At 33.9% G+C, this 12,789-nt stretch overlaps 1 protein-coding gene across 1 annotated transcript in view; it reads right to left on the bottom strand.

Moving 5' to 3' along the window:
- Positions 1-1,705: 1,705 nt before the first annotated feature.
- LOC106464979 (stAR-related lipid transfer protein 7, mitochondrial-like) overlaps positions 1,706-12,789 on the bottom strand; it is a 26,574-nt gene continuing 15,490 nt past the window's right edge. Inside the window, exon 3 of the mRNA XM_013925158.2 lies at positions 1,706-1,830. Coding sequence (XP_013780612.2) covers positions 1,706-1,830 — 125 coding nt within the window. The remainder of the gene's footprint in view (positions 1,831-12,789) is intronic.

The raw sequence follows: 12,789 nt of genomic DNA, 5'->3' as shown, positions 1-12,789 counted from the left end.
ATGGCTGATTAACTGGTATTTGTGAAAAACCTAAATGTTTTTGTCCAGGAAAGCAAAAAATCACAGATAACTGAAGCACTAGTGTATCTCACTAATTAGTGTAATCTCTTTTAAATTATAATATTTTTTTTACTATTATTTAATCACATTATCATGAAAAATTATGAAAGTCATCTTAATCATAAAAGCTAAGCATCGGTCAATCAGTTACACTATATTTCTCCAAATTTCATGTGTTACACGAGTCCAGTTACACTTTTTCTCCTATAATACTTCCTCTTTTGATTCCCAGTTCTTGTTTTAGTTGAATTTAATTGCTAACACAGACATAAATATCTCCTAAATTTTGGCACTTTTTCTGCTATAGACACGGAAGTGCAATCGCACCCTATCAATGCCTGTGAAAATTAAGTCAAAAATTAGTCCAAGTCAATGCTTGGGAATTATTATGAAAAAGCCATTATTAAAAATAGTCTGAAGGGAAGTGAACAATGCATAACTGTGCGACACCCCAACACAACCATAACATGCATCTGTGGTTTAAGGATGCCCGCCATGCAGCATAGAACAGTGGACAACAACTGAAGTTGAGTGAAATCTTTAAGAAATCTTACTTTGTATTTTGTGTGTTTTTGTATACTATGTTTTTAATCACTAATCAAATAAACCATGCTAGAAATATTTTATGTTCTTGTCTTAACAGCTAAAAATAAAATAGGCAAGGCTGGGCTTAAATTGGCCAACTTAAACTTTGAACATGCCAGATCCTGCTCACAAAAAACCCATGGAACACCTGAGTGACAATTTCTCCAAAACATATAAATTATTCTCTAGAACTGTAATGGTGCAATTATTTTGAGAAAATCTGGTGGAAAAGAAAAAACCGTGGATAAGTGAGGATCGCGGATAAAAGAGGCGAGAATAATCAATGCACTAATGTAACCCCCATTTTTCAGTACAAACAGTTTTGGGGCTGGCTCCTAGATCTGAAAATATTTGTTGAGGCCCAACTTAAAAAAATTAATTTTTAATAATTACTGCAATCATCAAAAACAGTTTCAATCTCAATTAAAAATACATGCACAGCAAACATAATTATATTGTCTTTCACCCCATCCCTACATCCTTGAATAGTCTTGAAAGCTTGTTATACAACAGTTTTTAAAATCAGAATTTCTTCATATTCTTCATCGCTTACAAATTTTTGTATAGTATTTTGTTCTTCTATTACTAATTTGTAAAGGAAATTATCATTAATTACTTGATTTTGTAAATACTTTTAGGTCATATATTTGAGATTTATACATTAATTTTATTTTCTCTGAAGTCAGCCTTGTCTGAAAGTTGTGGTAACATCACTAGTCTGTACATCTTAGTTTAAGATTATCATAGAAGTACATCTCAGTTTAGCCCATCTAATAAACTTTCAACAATACATTGTGATCTCAAATCATGTTTCATTATCTTCTCAAATTAGCACAAATGAGTCACACAAATGCAAGACAAAGCTGTACATTAGGAAAAGTTTTATATTTATGGGCAGTGGTCTTCCTAAAACAGGCTAATGTGGTACATCCAATACATAATCTAACAAGTTCCTAGCATCCTAGCTTCAACTGGCACATCCCCATACAATTACTTTGTATGAATAAACATGGACAATAAAAATGTTACATTTAAATGACATGGACAAAATGAACAATCATTAAAATATTTTTGTTATATTTTGTGTAAGCATGAAAGAAAGCATTTTCTGTATGATAACTTTAAATGTTCCTACCTGAACATTAAAAAAGGCTCTGGCAGAGATATCATGGAAGGAACCAAGAACTGAAAAAGACAAGTAAAAAAAAAAAAAAACGAAATTCTTATTAAAAAAATCTTAATGCATTTCTTTCACTCAGTTTCTTGTACAAAAATTCACATCAGTTTAAAAGCTTCATCTTGCACTGATCAACTAAAAAAAAATCAACAAGAAAAATTCCAAAAACTTTTTTATCCAACTAAACATCATCTAGTAGTAAGTTGTTATAAATGAAAAGCCCACTTGATTGTTCTTCAATGCAAATCTACCCGACACACAAAAAAATACCAAGAAAGCTAATAAGGGCTAGACAACGCAGAATTTTCTGTATTAAACTACATAACATTGTAGATGAATGCTCTATTTCAACATGCATATGATAAACCTAAATGTTTTTGAATACCAGTTAATCAGCCATACAAAGCATGCATCCGGTGTAAATAATCATGTCAACTAGTGTATATTTATTTACTTTCACAGTAACGAATGCATGTTAATGATCACATGATATCAACAACCACTTGATAGTATTGCCTGAACTTACCGGCTTTTCTTTCCGTCTAAGTCTAAACATGCACTTCTTGTTTAACCATATCAAAGAGGTTGCATTAATTATGCATATGAAATATATGACTGAAAATGTACTTTCAGAAACTGCAACAACATACTTTTGTTTTGTGCTCAACTTGAAAGTTGTAAGAAGTTTAACAGTGTTTCCTCAGCAAGTAAATTTACCCAGTTTTAAGGGTCAGTACTATATTAAGTCCCCACAAAGTGGAGTAAAAGAGATGCCTAAGGTCATGTGGGAATGATCAACTAAACTCAACAGCAAAAGTTAAAGAGATGGAGGTACAAATATGAGTGAGAGAATCAGTGGATGATTTTAATGATCAGCCAGAGTCCACTAAGAGAATGCAAGTGGACAGATCCATAGGAAGAAGGGACTGTACAAAAGACTAGAGACCTCTGGCTTAAGGAGAAGAGAAAGGCATGAAAGGTAGCTCAAAGTGCACATGTCACAACCTTTTATGGTTACATTCAAAATTTAAACAAGTTACTTTATTATCAATGTATTTCAATAAATTTGGCATTAAAACATAGTTTATAATTCAATTTTAATATTACACAAGTTTTGATAAATGCTAAACTTCACTTCCTGTATAGCATGAGACTTCTTCAGTCCAAACTATTCATAAGTTTCGATGGGATTTCTCACATATACTTTATATATCCCTGAGATAAACTGTTAAATTGTAGCAAGCTTTCTGCTTTATGGAGATATGAGCAACAAAGCAAGTGCCACATGCCATGCCTTGCAGAAAGCATCCTCCTTTCAAAACTTGTCATAAATTCTTTCTGACGATTTCTGGTGTATTATTTGTAAGCAGAAGAAGGATAAGCAGATTTAAACATTTTGGCACTATTTTCTTTAAATGTCACCTGTTTGACCAGGTATAGGAATTATTTTAAGCCATTTCTATGTTTGTTAGAAAGTCAGGTAAATTATACAAGTTTTTAGACATTCTATTTTTTTTTTTTATGACTAGAAATATTTCATATTCTGAATTGGATAATTTTATAAATAAAATTTCTGAAACCACACTATTATGTTGATATTAATGGTAATGTTTTGACAATACCTTGGATTGAATGAATGCAAAAGTTTCAATAAAATATTTCTGGTATAAGTGTAAAATTTCTTTTTTTATTATTCGTATTTTTTATTTGTTATTATAAAATTAACGAGTGTAAAAAACAGAAACTTATGGTAGGTAATTTTAAGAGAGATAAACAAAATACTCGTGATCAATGATAGCACATCAAGCTTCAGCATGGTTTTGAAATTTGTTACACAAAGTTTTACAAAAAAATAAATAGCTACCACCATAGTCTGAGAGAGTCAAATTTGAGCTGCAAATAAAAAAAAACAAGTGAAAAAATCTACTAGGTTAAATATGGTGTAATTGTCTGTTACAATGTGCAAACATTTTAGAATGAAACAAGTAATTTAGATTTATTTCATATTTTCTTGTAATGGTTACAAGGTTGGTCAGATTGAATGAATCAATACAGAGGTAAGATAGAGTTTTTAGAGATTAAACAAATGAAATTTGAAAACTTTCAGATAAAGAAAAGTATTTTTAATCTTCACATGAAAATCACTTTGCACTTCGAACAGTCAACACTCTGATTCTACATATTCACGGACAAATCTTTAGTTAAAAAATACGTGATTACAAAATCTGATTTTTTGTGTACAAAAGATTCGTAATATTTACAAAAGGCTTGCCAAATTTTGTGGAACATTAAAAGTTATAGCATGGAAGTGCTGATGATTACTTCGTGGTTACAAGGTCAGTTTATATGAAGTTTTATTTTTCCCATGACTAAACAAAGACGTATATTTACTCAAAACAGGCTTCAACAAATCTCAGACACCAGGTCGCCATGGTGACATAAAATATCATTGTAACACCTAGTATTTTCTCCCATTTTAATCGTGCATAGGGCTGTGCTAAATAGAACTCTAATCTATAACAGTTCTGGACTCATGGACTATTTTCTCAATCGAGTCCAAAGTTGAACTTTGTTTCTAAGATTTTAATGACAGATTCAATATTTTTTCAAGAATAAAATGCTACACTTGTACAACACATTACTAATTTCACACCATTTTGTTTTTCTTCTTTCTCTCAACTCCAAAATCATGGAAGATATGTGAAACAAAGTATCGAAGGCATCCACTGCATAAAGATCAGATCTGCATTGATCACAAGGAAGAAGGAAAAGGAAATAGGTTTTAAGAGAGAGAGTATATGCAGCAAGTGGCCAAGGGTTCAAATGGGCCTAGGTAAGAGCATGAAGGACCACATCAAGGTTCCAGTTAAGCAAAGAAACCAGATGAGGAGGACAATGAATTACGTAAGACCAGAACAAAGTGGAAAGGGGCAAAAAGACTTAATAAGTGATTAAAATCAGCACTATAAAACAATAATGAACTTAATATAAGGCTTTAAAATATTTTTATATAGTCCACTGGAATTTCCAGTTGTAACCTTGAAGTCATAACAGAAACTGTCTGTGGTGATAGCTCCCAAAAGCATTGGGTGTAACTTGTAGTATCATTATTATTTTTTTCTACTTTAGGAACTATTAGAACTTTTAAGGGTGGAGGTTGGGAAGAACTCTTAATAGAAATATTTTTCGGGTTGTTATATTTTATTTCTACTTTTGGTATTAGTAGAACTTATTAGGGTAACTGCCTTCCCACAACTGGCTGCAGACAGTGAGAGGCAGTAGGAGTTTATATGTTGTGGGTATAAGCACTCAACTCAGCACCCTTAATTGATTTTCCATGATTGCTAACTAGTTTTTCATCAGCGTTTGGATCTTGTCTGACAGATAGGATATCTCCAATGCTTTTGGGTGTTACCACCACAGGCAATTTCTGTTATGAATTCAAGGTTATGACTGGAAATTACAATGGACTTTATAAAATAATTTTAAGGCATATCTTATGGTCTTGTGAAAACCCCATCTCAATAGTGGGCACTTTAAGAGCTAGAGTGGATGGGTTTCATGCTTTCTGTTACCTCTGACTCAATGCAGGTTTAGAAAGGATACCCTAGGAGGCAACACTGGATGAGTTCGGAGAATTGAATGGAGGGAACAGCATAACCATGTACGAATATACAAGAGGTACTTACCCATTAACAACAAAGTCAGCCGATTCAACCGAAGTCGTAACCATTTTGTACTCTTTATACTTTCCATATTATAACGTTTATTGCAGTACATGTATCATCACAAAATCTGGCAGGCTTTTACTAAACATTACAATTCTTATGTACACAACAAATCAGATTTTCTAATGAAGTATTTTTTTTAAAGATTTGTCCATGAATATATAGACGTCTTCTTTTTTTTTTCACAACTGTAAAGTCATTTCCATGTTAAGATTAAAAATACTTATGTCATCTTAAAAACTTAATCTCCAAAAACCTCCTAAATAAATTCCAGTTTTTCCTCAGCAAAACTTTATGTTTTATCTGTTATTTTCTATACCCTAACCCTATACAATATTTACCAATCTTACAACCACTAAAAAAAATATATATATATAAATTACCTTCTTTCTTTTTTAGAATAACTTCAAATTCTCACATGAAACATTGTATATCTTAAAAACTTGTCACAGGATACATCAGTTTATACTTAACTTTTATTGTTTTATTGCCTTTGGAACCATGTCTAATTACTATTTGCACCATAATACGTCATAAATTGCTTGGCAAACATGCAGCTCACATTACGCTAACAAATTACATTATGCACGAGCTACTCATGGGATGCCCGCGATCATACCTCATGAAAAATTATCATATTATTATTTATTTTACCTAATTAACCTTAACTAACCTAAAAACTTACTATCTTTACATTTTATTTACTTTTATAATAATAAATGAAGAACACACATGAAAAACAAGAACTCACTTGGGTCTTTTTTTTATTTTTGCTGTTGCCTGCTGATGACACCTAACCCTACTTTTTTTTTTAATACTGTTGGTAGTATAGGACTAAAAAATTTTATTTAATTAAATAATGCTCCAAAGAACACAGAATAATAACTTGCAACAAACAGAATATGTCCCATAACTATCAAAATTTTTTCTGACTTTCTAACTGTGTGACAAGAGCTATTACAAATTCAGTTAAACTTGTCAATGTGTTTCCCATGAGAATAAAGCTTGAACTCGAAGTGAAACTGACAATTATCTGTATCGAAAACAACTTAATATATCATTTGATAGAGTAAAACCTTGGCTCTCTATTGGTTATAAATAATATGGTATTGAACATCAGAAAGAACTATTGGCAATTTCTGAAAGAGAGGATGTGACACGTGGGCATGCTAAGAGGGGACTGATTTACTATTTTATGGCTCTGTTACCAAATATGATTGAAGACTAAAAATTATGCTTTGCCTGAGTGATGACAATATTATAATGAGTAATTTACATTAAATTTCGTACTTCTTGGAGGTGTGATAAATAAATTAAAGAGGAGGGGATGTCTAGAGAGAAAATGTCCCAATTCTCGCACTGGTGAGAAATTGAGGATTCTTTTTGATACTGCCTTATAAAATTAAGAACTTAAAGCTTATAAACTATTAAAATATATATAATTAGCTTCATTTTTATGCTATATTTATTGATATACCATGATAAGTTAACATGTTCTTACAATGAAAATATATTTCCAATAGGTACTTACCTCGTTTCACACAAAACTATCTCGATCTTCTTTCTGACCCCCTAAGTATTGCTAAATTATTTTAATGCTCAGCACGCCAGTCTATATACACAACAAATTTTGTGCCACTTTTGAACATGTGACCACTTTCCACAAATAGTACTGTGCCACATATATTGGGCAGCCAGCTCCCTCTGATGTTCCTGCACAATCCTAACTTTCGAGAATTGGCTCAATCTAAAATGAATAACACCAGCAGTGGGAAGTGTGTGAGAGAGGTATGTATCTATCAGAAATAAATTTTCAATGTAAGAAAATGTTAAACTTCCAATACAGTCCTACCTCCTCTCACACAAAACTAGAATCCCACACTGAAAAGGTGAAGGGGCCAGTGTAGGTGAAACCAAGTGGAAAGCAGCCACCTAGAAACAACTGGTGTGCTCAGAGACGAAACCAAAGCACACATAAGGGGCACTGCATTACTTCTGGAACAGGTATGCTCTTTGCCACATAGGAAGGAAATAAATCTGACACAGGCAGAAAGAAAAACAGGCACTAACTTAATACATTCTGAGAGGTACAATCTGTAGTAAAAACAGTGCAAGTTCTAATCATCCTCCATTGCACAAACCAGACCAGGAAACAGCCGGCTCCGGTAGGTGGAGGGCAAGTCAAGGAACAGTTCACCAAAGTATAATGATGGAGAAAACAACTAGCCTTGGTTTGGTTAAGTATCTGTCCAATCTCAACCAGACAGACAAGGTTCAACAGACCACAAATAAGAAGGTACTGGAAAAAAATGAATCACATTTTCTTTTCCTGGATTGTATTCATCCTCAGAAACAATGTCAGGTTGAAAATGAGAAGAAATCACTGGCTGAACTTAGGAATCTAATTCCCTGCTAATTAAGGCCTATACCTCCTCAGAAAATAAAGTCGAATCCAATGTCTGGGTACTTGTACTAGAAGCGCTGTTTACCATAACGGAAATTTCCATTGTCAATACATTGAATCAAAAAGTCATTCTAAGTTAGCATATAATTTGGTAACAATAAAAAAATGCAAAAGATGAAACAACTGAATGCAAATGTATTAAAAGAAAACTGTTGAAAAAAGGTATTGAAATGTCAATGAAGTACAATTGTAAACTGTAATCACATGTGAAAAAACATGTCTAAACAATACTGTGCCAATCAAGAAAGTGAGGATTGAGCAGGATCATTAGAGGGAGCTAGCTGCATCAATATAGATGGCACAATACTATTGGTGGAGGGTGGTCACATGCCATGTACATGTTCAAAAGTGGCATGAAATTTGTGGTGTATAGAGACTGGTGCACTGAGCATTAAACCTTCTTAGCAATGCTTATGGGGTAGAAAGAAGATCAAGATAGCTTTGTGTGAGGGGAGGTAGGACTGTATCAGAAGAAAGTAATTTAATTAAATTTTGAATGTAACTCACTAAAATCTCGTGACATGCATGCAAAAGGAAGGTCATGGCAAGAGGGTTAAAGACACAGAGTAGGCTAAAAGGAAGCAATATCCTGATGGAGACAAAATTTCTAAATGGTGGAGTAATAGAAGACAAGAGTGTTAAGCATAGTCCACATTCCACATTGTTGAAAATGCAAGGCCATAGAGAGAGTCAACTGGCAGATTTGATGTGAAATACAGCCTGTGAGCATCTCCAAACAGAGAGGAACAGACAACGTGGACTCATGAGCTGACAAACCCACCTGAGAAGCATAGAGAAAGAGAGATCCCTGGAAGAAGAGGGGTCCTATGGCAAGACTAAACAATTGTAGGAACCCCTAAGAGGAGTTGTGTAAGCCAAGTAATACCTGACTGCCCAAACTTGTCACAGAAGGCACTCAGGATCAATACAATCATAGAGGACTGAGACTGATAGAAAAGATACAGGAAAAAGAGGTACAATCTCTTTCCCAAGCCACGTGAAATGATTACTCGGGAGAAGTGGAGAGTAAAAAGGTCAGCTCCTTTCTGAGAATACAGCAACAGAAAAAAAACAAAAAAATGCATGGATTGTGTCGCTTACTAGATTGGAGACCTAGTGGGAGCATCACTTGTAGGAGACCTAATCCATCTCTAGCATGAAATACTCTTTGCTAAGGCTAGTATTAATCAATTGGTTTTTCTCACCCATCTCTGTTAGAAAAAATAACTGGTAGCTTTTCTTTGTGTATCTGCCTTTGAGTCCAACCTTGAGCTGTCTAAGACATGTGTTATAATGTGAACTGTGATAATGAATGATGTAATAAGTTGGTGACACATCCTTCATGTACATTAGGTCTCCATATGTCCATGCACGAGTCTACCTTCATTCTTAGGTAAAGAAAGAATAATGTGCACACCAGTAGTGAGGATGAAGGGTGAGAAGGTGTGCACAGTTATCTATCTATCAGAAATACATTTTCAACTGAGGAAAATGTTAACTTCTGAAATGATATTCTTATATCTTCACACTTCACACAGTAGCTAGTATCCCACACTGATGTGATGAAAGGGCTGATGCAGTTGTGAAACCCTAGATGAGCTCCCTTAGGAGAAGAAGATTGAAGAAGAAAGCCCACAGAGTACGACTCTCTATCATCAGGGCTTACTAGAGGGGTAGCACTCGTAGGAGACCACATACATCTCATGCAGCATATATTTTTTGCCCAGATAGAAGTATGAAAGAATGAAGTCAAAATAAGCCAATGTGGTGCAGGAATGGGCAGAAAAAAATATGACCAACCAGTCATTTGCACGCAACAGGTCAGTTGAACATGTGGTGTAGTGTGGCTAGGGCAATGATCAGACCATACAGCACAGTGTACGTTTTATTGTACAATTTTCTCAACTTAAATATACTAATGGAGACTAAGTCCTTTCCCATCCCATGGGGAGAACACGTTGCCCTATCTGATTGACCAAACCACTGAGGTGACCTTGTCTACACCAAAATGGACACCCACCCCATACTTCTCACCACATTATGCTGCCACTCTGTCGAGGAACTCTAAGTCGACCACACAGTTGGCTAGAAAACTAGGAGTGCTAAGTGTCTCTCATGCTCCACTCACAGACTGGGGGTGGGGGGAGGAATTATCATTGGGAAGACACCAGGGAGTTGACCAGATCTGATCAGGTCTAACCATTGTATAGGTCATCTACTGGAGAAAGTACAATGGATTACCACAAAACCCAATTTGTAAAGCTGGCATGAACAAGTCAGGAAGTGGGCAGACACTCCCCCTGGTGCTGGTTTTTCACGGTATGGAATGGAGAATGGTATATACGTAATGAAAGAATAGCTTCAAACTATTATCATATTAATTACATTAGTTGATCTTCTCAGTGTGGGACTCTTAGTTATCTGTTCTATGGAGATGTGAGTAACATGTTGTGAAGTTAACATTTTCCTTACCTTGGGTATGATTAGAAACAGGTATTATTTAGACAATTTCAAAACAACAAACATTAAAAAACATATTCTACGTTAAAAATGCCAGAATACTGAGAGACCAGCTAGGCTTCATCTGAATTAATATAAATCATAAAAAGGTAATCTCAGCATTAACTAACGTAAGTAATCTTATACATTCAAAAAGGTAATCCCACCTAATTCAATTAACCTATGTAAGTAATCTTATACTTTCAAAAAGGTAATCCCACCTAATTCAATTAACCTACGTAAGTAATCTTATACATTCAAAAAGGTAATCCCATCTAATTCAATTAACCTGCACAAGTAACATTATACATACACAAAACAAAAAATTTAACAATGAGAATCTTCAACAAAAGTACACTAATGTTCCTTTTTTTCAAGTACAAAGTGTAAAATAAAATGTAAAAGTTAGAAATATTTTTTTATTCATGCTATCATGAATGTGACATAATGCATATACACCTCATAAAGTACTAAAACTGATTTACACAAGTTCAATTATACACTTATGTATTAACCAATACATAATACTTCTACATTGAAATAAATACAGTTGATTATTTCTGTGATAATTGACTTAATTGTAATTTTGATTAATTCAATCATTTTACATAACATTAGTCAACATAAGTGATCACATGGAGTTAATCATCCAGCTTTATTCTTGACAAGATAAGAGATACATTGGAAGTAGAGTGGGTGGTTCTGTGAAATACATTGGCTACAGCAAAATGGAGGTTTTTGAAGCAAACTTGCAATATACAGTGGGAAAAATACAAATCAATGAGTGTATCACTGATGTTTAAGGATGTTTGGTGTTTAAATAAACAAAAAACATCAACAATGTGAATTAAACCTTAGTTTCCCATGAATACACTTTTACAAACATACATGTAACAACACATTTTTGGAGACAATTTTAGAAATACATACCTTCATTCACTTTTAAAAAAAAAGGTAATTAATTTCAGATTTCTAAGAATGCATGTTATCATGAAAAATGTATGTGAATATATTTATACACATAACAGATCTCGCATCTTCTTATTAGTAAAAAGCTATTAGTGAGTAAAAATTCATACCGGATAATGCATGACCCAATGAACTACTTCATTTCCATCTTCCTTGTTTTGGTCAATTACATCCAATTTGATAACCAACTTGTCCCATGTTTTGCGATACTCTATGTCAAGCTTTTTAAAAAATGTGCAATTACAATAAACTACATTAGGATAATTTCAGTGTAATAACCGAGTTAAAATGCAGTCAATCTGTACAACACTTTGCTTGCCACAATATCATTGTAGAAAGGACAACTATGCTAACAGACAAAGTAATCAGCAGATAGTTTTTTAAAAAATACAGTATCATGCAAACATGTGATCATGCATTTTTAAATCTTTCGCAATGGGTGGAAAAAAATTGTACAGCACCTCGGTAACCACCATGGTTACTTGGTGGTGTACATGCTGTAACTCTGAAAGTACTTATTGTATCTTCACAAAATCTGTATGCATTTTTAAATCTTTCGCAATGGGTGGAAAAAAATTGTACAGCACCTCGGTAACCACCATGGTTACTTGGTGGTGTACATGCTATAACTCTGAAAGTACTTATTGTATCTTCACAAAATCTGTCAATCTTTCAAGCAACCTTAAAAGTATTTCATAAACACAAAATCATAATTTTAATTAAGTATTTTTTATCAAAACTTTCTGTTTATTTATATTTATTATTATTATTTATTTATATGGTGTCAAAGTGTTGACTGTTTCAAGTGCATTTTCGTATTAAAGTTAAGAATACTTTTCTTTTGAATATTTTCAAATTTTGTTTGCATAGTCCCTAAAATCTCCTATTTTTTCAGGTTGAGACTGTCGGTGATCTTCTTAATCATGGAGACATATATTTGGATCTGTGGTGGTCCTCTCGGGGGGGGGACTCTGAGGCCACAATTGAGGGTGATCCTCAACATTATGGAGAGAATTTAGTTTGCTTTTTCCTACACCTTTATTCAGTATATTGGCCTTTTAGTCTCCCTGTTGGACAGTGTTGAGTTTGCGGACTTGTAGCACTGGGGTCCAGGGTTCCTATCTCCTCATAATTCTGAATGAGTAGTGGTCTCATCCTGGGTCCTTGGTTGAGCAAAATTGTTCCACATCCTCCCCTATAATTCTGGGGGCAAGTGGAATATACCTTGCCCATATGGTTGGGGAGTGAGGATAAATGTTCATAATTCCAGACCCCAACGAGTTCTGTTTCCTATGGTTGAGTAAAGC

Source organism: Limulus polyphemus, unplaced genomic scaffold, assembly GCF_000517525.1.
Source record: "Limulus polyphemus unplaced genomic scaffold, Limulus_polyphemus-2.1.2 Scaffold1800, whole genome shotgun sequence".
Lineage (NCBI taxonomy): Eukaryota > Metazoa > Arthropoda > Merostomata > Xiphosura > Limulidae > Limulus > Limulus polyphemus.
This window is presented reverse-complemented; position numbering and strand designations above follow the sequence as displayed.